This window comes from Lates calcarifer, linkage group LG7_1, assembly GCF_001640805.2.
Source record: "Lates calcarifer isolate ASB-BC8 linkage group LG7_1, TLL_Latcal_v3, whole genome shotgun sequence".
NCBI lineage: Eukaryota > Metazoa > Chordata > Actinopteri > Centropomidae > Lates > Lates calcarifer.
In genome coordinates this window covers 767894-789253 of record NC_066839.1, presented here as the reverse complement: position 1 = coordinate 789253, position 21360 = coordinate 767894, and the positions used below count along the sequence as shown (strand labels likewise).

The window sequence follows — 21360 nt, the reverse complement described above, 5'->3', positions numbered from 1 at the left end:
AGGTTTGACTTTCTGTCCTGGTCATAAAAACCAGCAGCGAGCTGTTTGTTTGTGTCGTGATTCAGACTGAACATGTGTCCGACCTCCCCGTCGTCCGCAGGCTCTCATTGTTCTGTTGTTGTGGATAATGACAGCGTCCTCTTTTCTCTCGGCCTGAACCTTGCAGGTATCACGCTCTGAACGCCTGATGCTTCCTGCTCAGTCGAGAAACACGACTCGTGATCTGTGGCTGAACTGTCGATTATATTTAAAGAAGTTTAAAACTCAGCTCTGTCTGAACTTATGGTTCCTTTGAACCCTGACAGAAATCTGTCAGGCTCCAGGAGATCTCTTTAATTATTGATTCATTGATTATTCAGTTTTCGGTTGATTATTTAGTCCAGAATAAAAATATTGACAAGTCCCCACTGTAAGTAAATAAATTACACTGAAACCCAAAGACAAATGAAGTCAGGTTGGATAAAAAGGTCTAGTAATAGATCATAAAATAAAAGCTGAGAATAAATAATCTTAAAGTTTTCAATAAAGGTTAAAAAAAACATTTAAATGTCCAGGTTAATGGTTAATCAGAGCATCAATCTGCAGGTTTACGTCAACTTATCACTTTGTTTATTTTAGATTATTGATTGATTAATTAAATGAAAACATGGTGGATCAGTGTTGGTTCGCAAACTACGTTATTTCACACGTTTTTCCGTGTGATTCATTTGCATTTTTCAAACTGTTGTTTGAGGACTTTTACACAGCGGGTTCCCATGGATCCTTAAGATGTCTTAAAAAGTCTTGAATCAATCTTACAGACGTCTTAAAAAAATCATGGTAGACAGGTTATTAACATCTTACATCTTAAAATCAGCCGGTTGTAGAGCTTCAGCTGCTGGATGTTCACAGACGAATATTTCACACGCGCTGTTTGTGAAAAGACCTTAACATAGATAAGAAACAACAGTGGTCCAGTGACGGAGCCCTGAGGTTCACCTGTGACTGAAGGTGTTTCACAAACAGAGAAACATTTTATAGCTGAAATCTCCTTCAGCTCTGACTGTGAACGCTCCTCTTTCTTTCTTTCTTCCTTCTTTTCTTTCTTTCTTTCTTTGTTCCATCCCTGTGCCCACCAGTCTTTCTCTCCCTCCTCCTCGTCCTCCTCCTCCTCATCTCCCTTTAAACCAGTTCGTCCTCCCTCCGTCTCTTTCACTCCCACTTTTTCTCCTCTGCCTCCCTTTTTTCCTCTCTCTCTGTTTTCCTGCTGCCCCTCTCTCCTCTCTCTGTCTCTGTTTTTCTCGTCCTCTCTTTCTCTTTCTCTTTCGGTGCCTCCTTTTTGAAGTCAGGGTGCTGATGCAGTTGCCATGGCAACAGGCGGAGGGGAGACAGGGCTCTGTTGCAGGAAGGAAAAAAAAAAATCAGCAGAAATCGACTGCACCCGAACGCCTCACAGACTCTAATAACTTCAGAGTTGACGATGTTGAGATTGTTTCCTGAAGTTTCTCTCATCATTTCATTAGAAGTATTTTACCACCAGTTTAACCCAGTCTCCTAAACCTGTCTTAAAAGTTTAAAATTAATGTAAACCTAGGTCATGAAAGAAGTGTAAATAAATGTATTTATCAAATGTATTTATTTCTATTTTCATATGTATAGAATTATATGTAGAGAATTAATGCTAAGACAACCTTATTTGTAGAATTCGTGAGTGACAACACGTTCAAAATGCTAGAAAACAGTGAATATCTGTTTTCCACAGCTCGAGGTGACGTCTTGTTTTCTTCTGAAGGAAAATGAAATAACATTTTTTTTATTAAATGAACTGTATGAAGACATGAATGGAGAGAGAACTGAAATTATTTAAGCTCATGAAAATATTTTAATACAGCAGCACGAGAGAGGTTTTATTCAGGGGATAGTTTTTGAACTGCAGTTCCCATAATGCTTCAGGAGATGTAAACTGGAGTGGGGGAAACAAAGGGAGGAGAAAGGAGGAGAGGAAAAGGAGGAAGACAGGAGAGAAACAGAAAGTAGGGTGGAGGAGAAGCAGAGTAAGAGAAAGAAGGGATGGGAGAAACAGGAAGAGAGAGAGGGGAGAAGAGGGAAAAGAGGACAAGGAAAGGAGGTGAGGATAAATGAGGAGGAGGAAGAAGAGAAGGAAAGGAGGAGAATGCAGGGAGGAGGAGAGAAGGAGAAAGACAGCAGGAGGTGAGGAAAAGAAGGAGGGAATGTAGGAGATAATGAGGAGGAGGAGGAGGAAGGAGAACAGGTAGAGGAGGTGAAGGAGGAGAGGAAGGTCGAGCGAGGCTGCGGAGAAACACTCTCTCTCTGCAGCTCACTCTTTATAATTAGACTGTGAGTGAGTGAGTGTGTGTGTGTGTGTGTGTGTGTGAGTGAGAGAGGCAGCGCAGCAGCTGATTGGCTGAGCTGTTGGCAAGGGGGGGGTGTTGCTGCGCTGTGATTGGCTGGTGTGAGGCCCAGGGGCAGATGGGAGATTTCAGTGCAGTGTTTCTCTCCTCTTTTTCTCCTTCCTCTCCTCCTCTGTCTCCCTCCTCCCTTCTTTTCATCTTTTCTTCATCCACCTCTTCTTCACTCCCCCTCCTCCTCTTGTTTCCTTTGTTTTCTGCTCCCTCTTTTATTCTCTCTTTTCTCTCCTTCTCTTCCTCCTTCTCTCCCTCGTCCTTCTCTTTATCTTCATCTCTCCTCTGTCACCTTCTCCTCTCTCCCTCCTCCTGTTCTCTTCGTTCATCCTCGCGACTTTATTTCTCTCACACATTCATTTTCTGTGGTTAAATTCAGACCTCAGTGTTTTTATCGCAGCATTAATGTCGTAGTGTCTCTGAGCAAGGCACCAAGCCGCAGACGTTAGAGGAGGAATCAAACCGTCTGAGCTGAACAGACACACTTCACTTCAGTCTGAAGTGCAGCTGCTCTTGAGGTGAAGTGTCCTCGAACACATCACCATGGAAAGAGTGGAAGTGCTGCCGCTACAATAATGAACCACGTCAATTAATATATTAATATATTAATAAGTGTAATAACGTGAAAGACAAACTGACACAGATCATGAAGGAGAAATAAAACATATTCAAAACAGATCAGAAAATAAAAAACAGGTGAAATCATTTTGAAACTGCACGATACTTCAAATCTGTAACTTTCACAAAAACCATAAACATTTTAAGACACTTCCTGTTCAGAGCGACCTGGCTCTCACCTGTCAGTCACCTTAACTGGCGTTGGCTGTTACCATGGCAACAGCCTCTCATCCATCCTCCTCTTCCTCTCAGACATTTTTATACACTGACTTCAGTGCTCTTTGGTTGTTTTTTTTTTCCTTTTGTTCTTCATCTCATCTCACATAATGAAAGTGTTGGACGGCTCCCAGATGTTCCCTCCTCTGTCTCTCAGCTGATCGGCTCCTTCAGGGTTTTTCTGGCAGGAAATGATGCGTCAGTGATTTTTAATATCAGAGAAGGTCTGGACTTAGTCCTCAGTCCTCCTGTGCTCTGAGGAGTGCCTGATCTCAAACATCTGAGAACTTTTAAGTTTTAATTTTCATTCAGCCTTAAACTGTACACCAGGACAAGTCTTATACAAGCATGCAAACTTTGCACTGTTATAACAACAGTCAAACAAAAGCAAGAAATAGAGTAAAGAGCTCCTAAACCCCAGAAAGATTGTTTTTGTTTTCTCGTTGAACTCTTGTCAGATTTCCCAGCAGGTCAGAGCAGATTTACCTTCACCCTGTACTCACATAAAGAAGTTGATTCCAGACGAGCACAGGTCAATTTACTTTTACTTTTGCAGCAAATTGAAAGAAAAGCATGTTTGATGCCAAAATTAGACAACCATGTTAGGAGGCGTTACGTTTTCAGGTTGTCCGTCCATCCCATACCTCAGGCAGGCCTTGAGAGAATTGCTTCAAATTTAGTTCAAAGCTCAAAGATGAACTGCTCAGAATTTGGTGGTCGAGGTCACAAAACAAGAATTCATATGCTAATTATGATAAAATACATTTAATACCTTTTATTAAATTCCAAGTCTTCACTACATGTATTATATGAGTCTGGAAAGACACAACAATACAACTTAATTGGTTGACAGAGGCGTCCAACTGCAAGGCGGTAATTCAAGTTTTTATGTGTGTATAACTGGAAGTTAAACCGTATTTTCAGTTTTTTTCTCAGTAATCTTCCCATGAATTTACAGTTGTGTTAGTGGTTACCATGTTGTTGTGTTCAGTGTATTTAAATCAGTTTGTCAGTGTATCAGCAGCAGAAAGTGAAGGACAACGCCTCTCCTCCTGTTTCCACGCCTCCATGTTTAGTTGGTTTGGGTGAGGTTTTTTTTGGGGGGGGGGGGGGGTGATGACTGATGACGACGTGATGGTTTACATTACTCAGTCAGAGATGGGGGGAGGGTTCAGTTCGTGTGGAGGAAACATAAAGGGAAGTCTGTTCCTCTGTTCGTCCTCCTTCACTCCACAGAGGAACTGTGAATGAGCGATGAGGCCGGAAAACTCAATTCATCAAATTAGAGACTGAGAAGTTTTAATGAAACGCAGTAATTGTTACCATAAATCACAGGAGCTGTAGGAGAGTTTAGAGATGGAGGGGAAAGGTTGGAAGTCGTTCTGTAAAGGATGAAATAGACACTGTGTTGTTTCAGAGCTGAAACTGAACCAGAGCTTTTTTCTTTTGTTCTTTCCATCTTTCTTTTCTTTTAAACCCCTGTGGACAAGTAAAGCAGTTGAGCTCTGTATTCTCATGACTTACAGAGAGCGTTCACACTGCCAGAGTAAAGCTGGGCGATACAATAATCTTTCAAAAATTCCTCAATGTACCTGTTCAGCTTTTCAGTACAATCACTCCATCAGGCTTTAGCCACCCTGGTTATTTGACCCCTTTTACACTGGACAAAAAACCCACAAACACCTACTAACATCAGGCTTTTGTCTTCAATGGGAAAGGTTAAGATTGGCATTCATTCCCAAGGCAAATGACCCAGCAGTAGTCAGCTCCAGCTCCAGTAGTAATTTCCAGTACGATGACTGGGGGCTCCACTTTCAATGATGGCTATCATGGAGGTGAGGAAGGCTTGTTTCCTCCATCGGTTTGAACAGACTGAAATGAAAGATATAAAAATAACGGTTGTAATTTAGTCAGTAGTAGGCATGGACCAGTATGAGATTCTGACCGTGTGATAACCTTAAATATACCACGTTTTCAGAGTATCACGGTATTGCGATTACAGCTCTAGACACGCTAACTTTCGTAGCTGTTCATTTGGCATAGGGTGATGGGTGGTGCTCCCGTAAATGCAAAATAGTAGGAACGGTTTGACAGAAAATATTAGTGGTTTTGAAACCTTGACTTTTTCAAACCTCGGTGTACTTTGAAACAGGTAACTGGCCCATGCCCTGTCACTAGCTGCCTCCACACTGCCCTCTGTTGTTTACAAACCTTTCTGACTTGTTCCACCTGTGTTGATGAAGAAGAAACCCAACAAACCTTTTCCAGCATTTGAAAATGTAACGTCACCGCCCTACTGAGGAAACCGAAAGGCAACAGCAGCATTAGTAGCCAGGCAGCTCTTTGTCTTTCTCTGTTGGCTGCTGATATTTTCCTGCATCAAACCTGACACTGAATCACCGAGTGGATGTAAACCACTCTGAGGTTCAGTCTGACGTACAGTAAGAATCAGCAGAATCAGACCAGAGTTTCCACTCTGCTCTGTTGGTTTTGGATGGACTGTTTTAACATCCTCCAACTGAGACGTTTGCTCCTCCTCGGCTTATTAAGAGCCGCCAAACGAGGTATTTATGAGCCGTCGCTGAAGAATAGTCAATGATCCTCCTGTTAGTGTGATGGTGATGTCATATACTGAGCTGCAGCTGCGATGTTTCATTATGACGAGTCAGAAAAAGAACAGACCACAAACCAACAGGAGAATGGAAGTGGAAGTATTTTTAGAAATTGTTTCAGTCCAAAATACCATTCTGTATCTCCAGTAAGGAAACTTATGATTACTTTAACCTTCCCTGGTGGGTGGACGCCAGCATCTACAGTTTGTTTATATGTGAATCAAGTTTGTAAAGGCCACTGTGCTATTAACAGAAACACCTTCCCCCCTTCTGTCTTATGGTAGTACTTTTACCTATCAACCTGAAAGTTTTAGTTTGGTATTTTCACAGCTCTAATATCCAGAAAATGTAAATAAAATATCTCTTTTTAACTCAAAAAAATAAAAAGATGATAAATGAGTAGATAAAAATGTGTTGACGAGCGTCTCCTCTGTTTTTCAGGATCTCTCCGGCTCCATTGATGATTTGCCCACCGGCACCGAGGCTGCGGTGAGTTCAGGGGCGTCGGGATCAGGCAGCACTCAGGGCGACCAGGGGACTCCAGCCCGTTCTCCTTTCTCCCCCCACGTATCGCCTCGACACCCACCGCCAACTCGCGCTGGGCCCTCGCCCTCCCCCTCGCCATCCCCCGCCGGGTCCAGCAGCCAATCACGATCGGGACCACTGTCTCCCGCCACCAGTGGACCAGGTAGGAAGATTATGATGATGATGTTGATGATGGGACACATCAACACATACACACAAACCTAAATGTTCACAATTGGATCCAGTGGTATTAACACACTGTCTCTGTCTGTCTCAGGCACTCAGTTGACCCCTCAGGTCCCTGGTCCTGGATCAGATGTTGGTCCTCATTCCTCCCAGTCTGCCATGACTCAGGATAGAGGTAACACATACATCTTACAGAGAGATGTTGATCAATTGTCAAGGTCATTATGTCTTCATCTCTCTGATAAACAATCTTTATGGCTAGCAGTTTCCCCCTATTTCCAGTGTTTGTGCTAAGCTAGGCTAAACATGTCTTGGATCTCAGTCCTCCTGGTCTAACTGTGTCTTACCTGTTCCTCACTTGTCTTTGTCTTTTCATCAGGCTTTCCTCCTTCCATGCAACGTAGCACCCCGGGGCCTCAGTTTGGCCCCCAGCAGTCAGCACCACCTATGTCCCCTCACCCAGCGCCGGGGGGGGGCATGCACCACGGCTCCTACCAGCAGGGCAGTTCGTATGGCCAGTATGGACCCCCAGGTATAATCTGCTGCAACAACAGATTAAACAAGTAAAAATTCTGAAACTTGAAAAGTTTTACATAGGACGTTTTACATATGTCTCATCTTACCTCATCTTCCTCAGGTAACTACCCGCGGCCCCCTCACTATGGTGGGGCTCCCAGTGCCAACTACAGCGGCCCTGGTCCTGGGCCTGGCCCCGGTTTAGCCAACAGCCTGGGGTTGAATGCCAGCAGTCCGATGCACGGCCAGGGCCCCTCCACTCCGGCTGGTCGTGGCCCCGGGCCCGGCGCCGGTGGGAGATCTTACCCTGCAGGAGGGAGCGCCATGGCCCCCACCTCTCCAGGCATGCCGCAGCCTGCTGGTCAGGGTATGAGGCCCCCGGGGCCCAATGCCAGCCGCAAACCACCAGAGGTCGGCCCCAACATTGGGCCAAGTGCCAACTCTTCATCTTCATCCACAGCTGCTGCTCAGAACAGGTGAGGACCAAGTTAAAGAGCAAGGAAACCTCTGGAATCTGTACAATTCCAGATATTTAAAGATGTACATTTACTCAAAACTCAATGTGTTCATCCTGGGGGGGCCAACAAACGTATTGAATGGTTTTCCTTCCTCATAAAACATTTTTATATTGACCTGGGACTGGTCTGATGAAGAGTAAAAGACAGAACACTTCTTGTTAGTTATTTACTGAGGTTTGTATTAGACATTTTTGAAGTTAAACCCGATTGTTTGGAGCTGCTGAAGGTCCACAAGTTTTTGTTGCTTCTCAACCTCCAACATCCCTCCGTCTTTCCAGGCCTCCCTTTGCTCGTTCGCCCGTCTACCACAACCAGTCCTGGCCCGGGGGTCGACCTGCCCTCTCTCCTACTCTTCATCCCTCCCACCCTTCTCACCCTCACCCTCAGCACCATCCTCCTCTTCCTCACCCTCCTCATCACACCCAGCAGGGCACCAATGCTGTGCAGACCCCCCCTGAGCATTATGGGTAGGTTTGGTACCAGAGCCTGACAGATACAGAAGCGCAGCCTGAAGTTGTACCTTTTGTATTTGGTGTGTAGTCCTAAATCTTCTCTGCTTCTTCTCAAAAAAACTATAATTTCAGAACAAGGTTAAACCGTAATATGAAACTCAATATGAAAACTTACCGTAAACCAAAAAATGAAGACCGTGACGAACTGTCCAGAGTTTTAACAACTATTGAATATATTTGGTTTATTCTCACAATAAGAAACATAATGTCATTGAAAGATGAATTCCTAATCCACGTGATGAGCATCTGTCAGGCTCTGCTGCACACCGGAGAAGTTACAGGATGTTTTACTAACCAGACAGCTTCCTGTCCTGTCCTCTGACTGGACGACCGGCATAGCTTCAGAGGGGCTTCTGCTGATGTGTCTGCATCAGCAAATAAAACTAACTTGCTCTGATATCCACAGCTGCTTCAGCTTAGTTTATGCTCAGTCAGTTGAAAACAACTTAGTCATCACAATATGTCACAAGTGTCGAGTGACTGACTGTAAATTATACTTAATCATAAACAGTTAGTCACAAAACAAAATGAGGCAATACTAAGCAAACAAAATGGACCTAAGAGCATGCTGGGAAGCTGCACCCGGCTGACCTAACCTTCCACTGAGATCTTTTCACTAGCTTGAGAAGACCAGAACGGTTCATATAAAACTCTCTGTGTCTGCCATTTTCAGCTGAGCCTTTGTCTCCTCTAAGATGCTTAAATCTTCATCTTCTTCCTCAGCTTAACCTTCTGCATGTGAGCTGCCACCTCGTCAGTTTGACCCCACCTTTGTAATAAGTATTAAACCCCTCTTTCTCTTCTGTGGCGTCCAGGCAGGGCAGCTACCCAGGCATGGCACCAATGGGAGGAATGGGCCCCGGAGGCCCAGGAGGTCCCGCAGGTCCCTACAGCCAACAACCAGGCAGCAACTCTGGGAGGATGACGCCACAGGGACCCCCCTACAACACCCTGCCCTCAGGTAGGACCATAGAACCATAGCGCCTGTCAAAAATAATTTTAACAGTGGTTAGGATTAGGAGTACCTTTAGAATACTTGATTAACTGTATAGCCACCATTTGAAACTGGATCTATTGCCTGTATCTTTCAGGCCCAATGATGATTCCAGCAGAAGGGATGGGGGCTCATCAAGATGCCAAGCAAAGGGTTGAACTCGGCAAAGAGGGTGTTGGACCTGTTGCCGAACCACCCAAACCCAAGGTGCGTCCTTTGGCTTTGTTAACCAGTCACATTGGCTGTTTGCTCTGCCAATCACGCCAGCTGCCACCGTTTTTGTGCTCTTAGCATGCTCTAACAGATGCATGTGTGCTGAGCCCAGTGAAAGAATGCATCAGTGCAGGTTTATTGAATGGTAGTATTGACATTTCAAGGCTCCATTTAGGAGGTGGGGTTAGACTTTGACCATTTTTATTCCAAAACACAAGAACTTCACTTTTTCCCTGTTATGTAATTCTATTCAGAGGTTGGCGGATTATTTTAGCCCCAGGGCATTAAAACACTCCACTGACATTTTAGATAATTAGATATATTCTTGCATACATAGTCCATTAATCAACCTGCTTTTTGCTGCTTATGTGGGTTCTGGTCATGGTGACAGCAGCTTAAGCAGGGTAACTCAGGCGTCCTGCTCTTCCTGCTGATTGAATCAAGGCATTCCCAGGTCCTTGACAGTTCATTTCTGTCAAGTTGAATGTGTCCAGAGTGGGAATACGAAAGGTATCAAGGACAGATGCCGGACCTATCTCAGCTGATACCTTTCAGTGTGAAGGAGCAGCGGCTCTCCTCCAAATTCTTTAAGGGTCTTCTAGGTATTTTTTAGGGTATGCCCAGATACCCTGGAAAGGAACTCATTTTGAGTTCTTGTATCCACAGTCGTCTTCTTTTGGACAGTACCCAGAACTCATGACCACAGTGAAGTCTAAAAGGTTATCTTCAGCTTGACAGCTTCCTAGTGTCTACTAGAGGTGGTTTGTGTTGTGGCCTTGACAGGCACTTACAACCTTCAGTTCCTTGCAGATGCCTTTACAATTACAATCAACTTGACCTTGTTCTTAACATCTCACGGGAAATTTTCCTGCACAGAAAACCTTATTGATAAGGTGTCAACAAGACCGTCCCAGTTCAGATCTGTCGTCCAGGCTCCTCCACCACCTGCTGAGTCTCATTATCCAGTTGTAATCAAACATTGCCACGGATTGAATGTAAATGATGATCAATCTTTGTAGAACATGCAGTGCAACTGACAAAATGCCAGACATCTGCACTAAGCTTCATGGGTTGTTGGCCTGACTTTGGATAAAACAACCCCAACTCAGAGTCGTCTTACTTACTTGTTCCATAGCTTTGGATCGTATGCCACCAGTGGAGTTGTTTTGGAACTGTTCTAACTCTTTGTCACTCTGAACACGTCTGTCCTTGTTTGTGTTAAAGTTGTGATTCTGGTATTTTGAAACCTCCTTTGTTTACGTCACCTTGTGTTACAGCAGCTTTTGCTTCCTTTCATGGTGTATCACTGCCACCAACTGGTCCTGCCCTCTGCAGTTATGTCGACCTGTGTTTTATGCTTGTTCCAGCAGGACACAAGATGTGAATTATATAGGGACAGAGGAATCTTTAAAACCTTTAGATATTTCTTCTATAGATCTACCAAACTACCAAACTAAGTCGGTATGTGGTTGGTTCAATAGGGGCCCACATCTTGATGGTGGTTGACTGGTTGATTCAGCCCTGGCAGAAAGAGATGTTGACGTGACTTTGAGAATCTGAAAAAACGCATCTGTCAGGGTTTGTAAACAACTTGTAGAATAAGACTGTAATTCAGATTGACACGTCAACTTCTCAGTGCATTCTGTTTGTTGCATCCAGGAGAGGCTTCACAAAGAAAAAGATTTTGTGTTTGTGTGTACATTTTTCTACTTGGTGTTCTTCTTTGTCGTTGATAGTGTTGACCAGTTTGTTTCCAGCAGCACAGTGTTTGTTACACCTGTGATTATTTTCATCTGGGTTTGGCTCGTTTAGAAGTCTTATAGAAAACCCAAAATAACCAGTCCCTGCCAACATGAGCCAGAGATTTTTTTCTTCCTCTCTTGCTTGTTTCATCTTGTTTTTTCCCTGTTGTTTAGTTCATTCTCAGCTCAGCAGCTGGAGTTTTTAAAGCTCCGGCTTCTCCTCCTGCTGCTGCTGCCTTTTGACTTGCCTCTCCTCATTATCCAGTAGTGAGGAGTCGGCCTTGATCACAGCCGGCACAGATCTGTGTCTGGCGGTCGGGGGTTGCGTGAGACGACTCGGCTTTGTCTCAGCTTTGACTCGGGTTCACTTGATGAGAACTGGCTGCTTTGTATCTGCAGTTTGTCAGCGAGTTACAACAGCACAGCGCCATGTTTCTGCAGAGCACTGACACTCTGCTGCTGCTGCTGCTGCTGCTAATTTTTGCCACTTTTTATTTTGTTCACAAGCAGTTTGCTTATAATTTGACACTCTGTAGTTAGGTGTTTTTTTTTTTTTTTTCATGTCAGCTGTCAAAATGCTCGAGAATAGAAGTGAGACAACAGGAAATGTGAACTGGGTCGAAACTCTAAAGCTCAGTTTGCTGTTAAGATTCACAACAATTCCACTATTTTCCCAGATAACTGGAATTTGTTTTCTTTGAAGCAAACAGTGTTTTGGTTTGGATCAGGATTAAATTTTCTCTATCAGCCCCTCAAAAATTTATGAACTATTTAAATGGAGCTAATCAAAGGGATAAACTCAGTTCTGCTTTGCATTAATTATATGAAAGAGCCCATAAATTTTATACCTTAAAAGCAATAGAAACTTCCATATTTAGTGACTTTAGGGGTGAAAAACAAAGTGAATGCTGCCTGTGCTCCTCAGTCTGAGGCCTGCAGTCTGTTGCCAATTAAACTAAATTGAAGCACTAAATTTAGGGATCTGCTGAATGGATTAAACAACCAAATTATATCTACAGTTACCAGTTTTTTATTATTGTTATTATTGGGTTCTTCAGTCACAAGATTTTATACATATAACAGATTTTCAGAAGCCTCCTCTACCCCCAACTGTAGTAATAATAATAACACTGAATAAAGTGAGTGAGTGGATAAAGTTATATAAAAATAGATTTAGAAAATGTACAGAGAAAGACAAAATGCACCTAAACCTATCAATATTAATAAACTCCCAGTACTGACCTGCTTCCATGGATTTCCAGAACCAGATATAAAGTCTTAAAATGACCTTTACAGGGGTCAGAATCTAAACGTGTGGCAGGTTTTATCCAGTTGTTTATATGTGTGATGAAAGATGAGTCAATTATTAAAAATAAAAGTTTTTGTATGTCATTAAAAGTTGGTCAATCAGATTTTTTGAAGCCAGAAACGAATGAGTCAAATGAATCATGTTTCTACTCTCTGCTGTGTGATTTAACAAAGCCACATTAACCCAACTGTCCATCCGCTCCCAGCTGCTAAATGCTAAATGCTAACGCTGCAGTGTGAAGCTGGTTTCACTCCTGAGCTTCTTGCTTTATTCACTCTGTGAATGTCGTGGTGTGTTTGCTCTCAGCAACATGAAAACAAAAACCCGAAGAAGAAGAAGAAATCTCTCATTTTTCTACCTGGCCTCTCCTCACTACATGGCTCTGTTTGTGTGTTTGTGTGTGTGTGTGGGTGGTTTCTGTTTGTGTGTGTTTTGTGTCACAGGACAGCTACAGCTCTCAGTGTGTGTCCCAGCCCCCCACCCCCTCCCCCATGTCCCCCAGCTCAGCTAGTCTGTCCTCCTGTCATGGGGAGGACAGTGATAGCATTAGCAGCCCCGCCTGGCCCAAGACACCGACCAGCCCCGTAAGTGCCGCAAAGCACAACAACAGTTTTTCATTTTTGTGTATTTTTAAAAATATTTTTCAGGGTTCTACGGTGTTTAAATGTCAAGTCACGATACTCCGCTCTTTTTTTAAGGTTTTGATTTTAACTATGATGTTTTAGTGCTTTGGTCCTGACGTCACCGTAGAGCCCTGCTTCCTGCTGCTCATGTATGAAAACCTCGAAACTCCACATGCTGTCGCTTTCAGTCTCACTCTTATCTGACATGATTAGCTTTGGTTGTTTTATTCTCCTGAACCCGGAGAGCCCATGCCAAAACTAAATTACGTCATTCTCCTCAAATTACACAGATTAAAAACTGTGACTTTTTGGAGATGCAAGGTTTTCATTGGACAAAGCAGCAACGTGCTTGCATCTGATTTATTTTCTTCTTTTTGTAAATATTAACGTCCAAAAGCTGCTTTTTTATTGTAAATGTTTGTTTTGCATCTAAGTGTGACTTTCCAAATGTTTATTGTGAGACTTTCTCATTAAAACAAAAGTCAGATTTTACAGTTTAATGCAACAGAAGGACAAGAGCTCATCAGCATCGTGAAAACATCTGTTGAGATTTAATGAAGTCTCTAAAATAACTTGAAAGATTACAGGACTTGTGTCTGTACCAGTGATTGTAGATTAAGATGGACGACACGTCCCCACACCACAAAAATAAAGCCTAAATATTCTGAATAGGAACGCTGCCATCTTTGTGCTCGTCATTTGGAGACAGTCTGCACAGTAGTAATTGGCCGTTGGAGCTGCAGCATCAAAATTCTGCCCAACGCCCGGCCAACCAATTGCAAGTCATGAGCTGTACCACAGCTGGCCACCAGGGGGCGATTGAGATTTTTTTTTTTTATGGCGCTTTAAAGTCGTCCATCTTTTTATTTAGTCATTGGTTCATACAGAGAGCACCAAGTTTATCTCTCGCTCTCTACAGCTCAGGTGACTGCACGTCAAAATTTACTCTATCACCACATCCTGTGTGTTGAATCACAGTGTAAAGGTACAGCGATGGTGGGTTTTATCCATATTACCCAGTGTAACATGATGGTTTTGTGTGGTTGAGGTTTGGGTAAGAGCATGGGCAAGACTTCCATCTCTGCCAGTTGTTTACAACGGAAAGAATGTGTCATGGAAAAATGGTTTAATTGAAGAAGTTTCATATTTTGTGGGGTTGAATGGAAGATGAGAAAAAATGTGAATCTCTATATAAATTAACTGCCTTAAACCAAATGTTAAAAACAATGATTTTCTGACCGTTTTAATGAGAAAGTCTCGCTCTGTGAGCTGTTTCTGTTTCTGCTGCCACAGTGCTGCCCAACCTACTCTCAAGTGTCTGTGATTTCAAACTACTTCTACATACTGATGGAATTTTATGGTTTGGGACTGAAAACCAAGGTCCACTGATCAGTATTATTTTAGTAATGAACTTCTAAACTTGTAAAATACTTTACTTGAACCACTCGTTCGAGAATAACTGAACTGCTGGCAGTGTTAGTGTTTCTTACTGTAACCAGTGGGTGCCATTAGCTGCAAACCCTACAAACCAGACTTTACTGAGCACTTGATGAAGAACAGATTTCTGTTCTTGGCTGACAGGGGTGGAGTCTGAGGTGGTCTTCTGCTGTTGTAGTCTGTCCACGTCAAGGTTGGATGTGTTGTTCATTCTGAGAACCTTCTCTGCTCAGCACAGTCGTGGAGTGGTTATCTGAGTAACCATAGCCTTTGTGTCAGCTTCAACCAGTCTGACCATGACTGCTGCTGCTCACTGGATGGGTTTTGTTTTTGTATCCGGTTAAACTTTGAGATCACATTTTTTCTCCATTCTGATGTTTGATGACCTGTGTCTGCAGGGTTTTATAAGCTGCACTGCTGCCATGTAATTGGCTGATTGGATAATTACACAAATAACCAGGTGCACAGGTGTGCTCTGTGAAAGGACCTGACTAATATGAATAAAAGCCAAATGGATGTTGAGTTTTCAGAGCAAGACCAGACATGTTTTATTAATTTGCAGTGGAGTAACTAAAGGAAATGTTATGAATTCATTGACTCTCAGTTGTCTCACTGTTTGGATGAACAATATTTGTTGCTGGTATGAAACACACTTGGAAACAAAAAGGTTGGGTAGCACTGTGTTTTTATGTCATTGTGATGTGACAGTATGTGACTGTTGGGACTGCAAAGTGTGGATTAAAAACAGGTTGTTTTACTTGTTTTTATTAATGCAATTGTGATGATTTGCTGTTGTCTCAGTTTTATATCACAGTAAACTGAGGCTGCATCCACACTAATACATTTTAATTTTAAACTCATCGCCGTTGCTATTGTTATACCTGGCGTCCGCACTACTCCAGAATTATCGAGCCACTAAAACTGAGACCCATTTTAGTTTGAAAACTCCAGGGTCGCGTTTTAGTCTGAAGAAACGATGACGCAGACGCCCACGTTCACTTCCTGATTGAGTCTTATGAGTCACGACGTACCCTTCCCTGATTCCAGTCATGTGATCCATTTCAGTCTCGACTACCAGGGGCGAACACAACATGGATAACGAATTTCAAGTGTTGCCTAACTTGGTGTCTTTGCTGGCAGCTGTTGTGCGGCTAAATTCTTACTTTTTGTTGTTGCTGTGTCTCGTAGTATTTTCTGCAACTAAGCAACTAGAGAAGACAAACTACTCCCTGTTTACACCGACATGCACATGCACAGTGTACGTAAATGGTTATGTGATATGTATTTTCAAGCGTTAGTATGGACAGACTTTAATTCTGATATTGTCGAAACACTCGTTGTTATGTTTTAAAATGAAAACATATTCGTGTGGATGCAGCCTGAACATCTTTGTTTTCATGTTTTTTGGACCATACAGTTAATCCGTAATCAATATCAGGAAATAATTGCAAGTTTCAGGTCTATTTTAATGTAAATCATCTGCAGGAGCCAGTTTCATTCAGAGTAGCCTGTTTTCAGGAATTCAAGAGCAAAGTAGAAGAGGAAGATGTATTATTTTTATTTTGTCTGAGCAACGGCCCAAAACCCAAAAGTTTTTAATTTACAGTGGAATAAAACAGAGTAGTAAATCCTCATACTGAATATTTGGTTAGATTAGTTAAACAATTATTAGAATTGTTGTTAATTTTCTGTCGTTGGACCGATACTGAGACAGAGAATCTGTTGGGTCTTTGACACATTAGTACAAACACTTGGTTCGTCTCTGAAAACTGTGCAGCTGATAAACTTTATTAGTTCATATTAGCTGTTGATAACAGGTGATAATTGTGCAGTCCTCCTCTGCTCTGAATCATAAAACCTGAAGCTGACCCTGGTCCCCATGTCTCGCTCTCTCCAGAAGCCCAGCGTGGCCACCATGACCAACGAGAAGATCACCCGGCTGTACGAGATGGGCTCTGAGCCGGAAAGGAGGCTGTGGGTGGACCGGTACCTGTCCTTCATGGAGGAGAGGGGGACACCGGTCCCAAACCTGCCCGCTGTTGGAAAGAAGCCGTTGGACCTGTGCAGACTTTACCTGGCTGTTAGAGAGATCGGAGGCCTGGCCATGGTGAGACAATGAGTCAATTCAATTGACAGAAAATGAAATGGCAACTATTTTGATGATTGAATAATTGTTTTAGTTATTTTTTGTAAAATAAAACTGAGAAAGGCAGAAAATTCTCACCATTAAACTGCAAATGGTGAATATTTGTTCTCTTTCCTTGAAAAATGTCTTACATGATTAAACAATCATCAAACTAGTGGCAGATCATTTTTCTGTCCATCAACTGACTGATTCATCAACTAATTGTTGCAGCTTTATGAAAGCCATTAAAGTTTAATTTTAGTTTTTTATTATTTTTTTATGGAAACATTATGAGGGTCCTCTTGTCAATATCTTTAATGTACTAACCATTGTTGTAAGTGTCAACTGATTCTTACTGAAGGGTTATGAAAACCAGAAATAGACAACTGAAAGTAACAGCCCATACTAATGTTAGCCTAATGTAAGCTCACCTTTTTGTGTCGGAGAGCTGTCTGCTTGGTTTCATGGCTCGTCTCAGCTGTCCTGTTGCTGCGTGTTGTCTGGATGAATTTGGTCCATTAATCAGCCTCACCTTCCTTGTGTCCTCCTCTCAGGTCAATAAGAACAAGAAGTGGAGGGAGTTATCGTCCCTGTTGAACGTGGGGACGTCCAGCAGCTCGGCCAGCTCTCTGAAGAAGCAGTACATCCAGTACCTGTTTGCCTACGAGTGTAAGGTGGAGCGTGGAGAGGAGCCTCCGCCTGAAGCCCTGGGGCCCGCCGGAGACACCAAGAAACCTCTATCACTCCAGGCCAAGATCCAGCCGCCCTCCCCAGGTAAGAATTCACTTGTTCTCTGTTAGTTATTTACCACTGCAGGGGCCTGTGAACGAAAACTTACAGTTGTTCTTGAAACATGCTTTATTTATCCAGGTATGTCTGACCTCTGTAAAGGCTGGTCCTTGGTCCTTGGTTTGTTCACCTTGTTACGTATCTCAAGGAAGTTTAATCAAAAGCAACTGGACTTCGTTGTACAAGTCCAGTACAACTAAGTCCAGTTGCTTTCGATTAAACTTCCTTGAGATAACTATGACCTGGATAAATGAGAATATTCACAGGCACCTTGTTACGTAAATGTTCTGGCAATTTAACGAGTTGGTCTCCAGTCTATCTCAGCACGGCTAAAGTCTGAACCGAATGTCATCAGATTAACATTAAGTTACATACACCAACAGATTAAATACATGTCCTCTTCACCACTGTTTAAATTTATGCCTTAGTTATTATGTCCTTTTATAAAATGAACAATGATAATAATCAGTGTTCTGTTTTTCCCTGATGGTGTGGAGAAAGTAGGTTTGAAAAATACCCTGTGTACGACCACAGTAGTCATCAGGACAACTATCTCCCTCCTTATATTTTAACTTTATCTCAGCCAACTACAAGGATGAATAAATGAATATCCAGTAAAACACTTACCGTTCTGTCATCCTCAGTTTGTCCACTGTTTGACATAAAACTGATGATTCTCAAATAAACAATGAACCTGATGAGAAAATGTGTCATTGAATTCGCTGTCAGAAAATGTGGCAAACGTCCTCCACGCTCATTATAGTCATTAATTAAGCCTTTGACTGGGAAATAAGTTTCTTAATCCACCAGTGACGCAGCCTGAGAGAGGACAGAAAACACTCCTCTGGAGTCATTACTTTCCCACTCCCTCTCTCTGCGGACCAGCTGACAAATATCAGTTGTTACCACTGTGACTCTGTCTTTAAACATCCAATCATGTCTGAATAAAGCTGTAAGGAACACTTACATGACACTTCTGCATGACGATGATGAAGATGAAGTAATGTTACAGATTGACTCTGAAAAGGCCTTTAAAGAAGCCAGGCTGTCAGCGGTATAACCTCACACATAAACACAGCAGCCATCTGATTATGTAACAGTGAAGCAGAGTGAGTCGTCCGGAGGGGGAGGAGGGTGTGAATGTAAACATCAGTGACCTCAATCTGACCTAATTTCCCACGATACCTCTCTCTCTCTCGCTCTCTCTGTGTCCTTTGATCCCTCTCTCTCTCTGAACACATGTACTCAGAGTTGAGTGTACAGTGTTCAAACAAACCATCAGGACCTGAATACAAGTGCTGAAAAAAGGTATTATAATAATCTGGACCCCACAAGTACTAAGAACCAAGTGCATTAAAATGAACCCAGTATGTTAGGTTGGACCTCACCAGTGCTAAAATCAAGACGTGTATTTAGGCGGTCCCCCAAGACCACAGCACTTAAAACTGGTGTTGTTTGTGGACCCCGCAAGAACTGAAGACATGAAATGTATTAAAATGAACCCTACAAACATCATTGGCTGGAAATGGGTTAAGGTCCACGATCTCTGGAAATAGGAGATACAGGACAACCCCCCCAGCCAAAGATAAAAAGCAATTGAAACGACTGAAAACGATTCTCAAAATCCACTGAACCGTAGATTCGGAGAGTCATTACACTCAACATGGGTCAGATTAAGGCTGGAATAACTGGTCTTGTGTCTCATCCAGCTGTGTTCACTGGTTGCTCCTGACCCACCTACATGTTTATTTGATTGCCTGTGGTGTGAAGTTACATGACGACACGTAACCCTTGTTCTCAGCAGGTTTTCTGTCTGGTTTGTATCTCTGTAGCCAACTCAGGCTCCCTGCAGGGCCCCAACACCCCTCAGTCCAGCAGCAGCTCCCTGACTGAGGCCCCTGGAGACCTGAAGCCCCCGACCCCTGCCTCCACCCCGCACAGCCAGATGGGCCCCCAGCCTGGAAACAGGTAGGGAACGGGCCAAAATCCCCAAACCACCTGGTCAAACTACATTGTTCATTATTGAAATGTAATATTTTATGAGAGAAGTTTTTTTTTTAATCTCTTTGCTACATGTCAGTTTAAGGAAGTCCAAAGATTGATGTCAAAGATCACTCTTAATCTGGTGTGGTAGAGATATAAAGCTGAATATCGTCTGCATATTAGTTGACACAAGGGCTGGGCAATATGACAAAAAATATGATCCCTGATTTTTTTTTTTCCTATATTGATTGACATCAGTATTTATTATGATATATAATCAGAGGGTTTGAGGAGTGTCCTGATAATGACTGAAGCTTAAGGAAACCAGTGGGCTCATTAGTTAAACTCTGAGAATATAGTTTAACAAAAACAGAAAAACAATTTACTAACCAAACATGTTTTATCTGCCTTAACTAAACATTAAAAATTGACTTGTATCAAAAAATGTGAGTAAAACAAAAACCTGTGACAACATTTCTTTGACAGGACCTTCTATTTAGAGGCGCAAATTAGATTCTCTGCTTCGTTTTGATCGCTATTCATCTGGTGCAATAGCGCAAGTTATTTTTGCACTTTAAATCGCACAAGTCATAAAGCTGCTGTGGTTTTTCTCTCAGGAACATAGGAGGAGTGAGCATCCAGGACCCGTTCTCTGAGGGCAGTGACCCAGCCTTCCACAACAAGCGAGGCCCGGGACCCGGCGGTGCCCCCTACCAGCAGGGAGGAGGTCCAACAGACCCTTCTATGAGGATGCAATATGATGCCAACAAAGACCCGTACGGAGGACCAAGGAAAGGTGAGGAGAGAGAAAAACAAAAGCGTCTTCATTCTCACATTAGCAATAATTGTATTGGTACAAATGATATGGTATGTTCTATGGAACAAACTCTACAGTACACTACTAATCAGGACCCAGATGTCTGCTGGTTTGCCTTCCCCCCACCTGATCCAGAACCAGTTTCCACCCGAGACACAAAGTGAGACCACTTAACCAGTAGAAAACCAGCAGTAAAGGACCGGTGCTGTGGACTGAAGTGTCATAGCTCAGTGTTTTATTCAGAAATGAAATGATTGTGCTCTGCTGCCACCTAGTGGTCAAAACCTGAACTGTCCTGTGATCAGGCTGTACAGATATTAGCCTATTAACTGATATTGCATGTGCATTACATCATGTGAGATTATTTTCTAAATAATCCATCAGTTTTCAGGTTGATTTCTTTCCTTGAGGTTTCTATGACAATCACATCACATGTAGCTTTATTAAATCTCCATCACTGTTGGTAAAACACTCTGCACATTAACTAAAGTGAGACACAAATAAAAGTTGGAGGTTCTAAAAGTTCCTGCTCCTCTTCAGGTCCGGGGCCTGGTGAGGCCTTCGGTCCCGGTCAGATGCCCAGCGGTGCCATGCAGGACATGTACCCCCGTGGGCCACCCTCTGGGCCCCTGACAGGGATGGGCCCCAGACCCCAGTATCCCTACGGCCCCGGATATGAGCGGAGGTAAGATACTGGTCAGACGGACTGCACGTTACGCAGTTTAATAAACAGAAACTGTTAGAGACCCTGATGTTTCTGTTTGTGCGGTTGTGTGCTGCAGGCCGGACCATGTGATGGGGCCAGAGGGAGGCATGGCGCCCCCCGGAGGTCAGAACAACATGGGTCAGACTGGAAACGAGGCCGGCATGTACCCCACCAACAGATACCCCCACCAGAGGTGAGAGAAGGCCTGAGAGAGATTGAACCTGGGACAGAAACATCTCTATATATCTCTACCAGACTCCACTGACAAAAACAGGGATTTAACCAGGAGCTGCTGGAATACCACTGCCTCCATCTGTTAGTGTGTCTGTGTTACTGTCTATTTAAATAAATAGAGTTTGACTGGAGTCTTTCTCTCTCTTCAGACATGGACATGATGGCTATGGGCAGCAGTATCCTCACGGCATGGCCTACAGTTCCCATCAGCCCCTGTACCCTCAGCAGCAGGTGAGAGCTCTGACTTCAAGATGATGACAGGTAACCCAGCACCTGTAGACCT

At 43.1% G+C, this 21360-nt stretch overlaps 1 protein-coding gene across 1 annotated transcript in view; it reads left to right on the top strand.

Moving 5' to 3' along the window:
- arid1b (AT rich interactive domain 1B (SWI1-like)) overlaps window positions 1–21360 on the top strand; it is a 36509-nt gene that overhangs the window by 10825 nt on the left and 4324 nt on the right. Inside the window, 15 exon segments of the mRNA XM_018674588.2 lie at window positions 6290–6536; window positions 6651–6734; window positions 6939–7091; window positions 7197–7551; window positions 7872–8060; window positions 8921–9066; window positions 9197–9306; window positions 12807–12947; window positions 16321–16530; window positions 17103–17322; window positions 19170–19305; window positions 19938–20116; window positions 20678–20822; window positions 20920–21036; window positions 21227–21308. Coding sequence (XP_018530104.1) covers window positions 6290–6536; window positions 6651–6734; window positions 6939–7091; window positions 7197–7551; window positions 7872–8060; window positions 8921–9066; window positions 9197–9306; window positions 12807–12947; window positions 16321–16530; window positions 17103–17322; window positions 19170–19305; window positions 19938–20116; window positions 20678–20822; window positions 20920–21036; window positions 21227–21308 — 2514 coding nt within the window.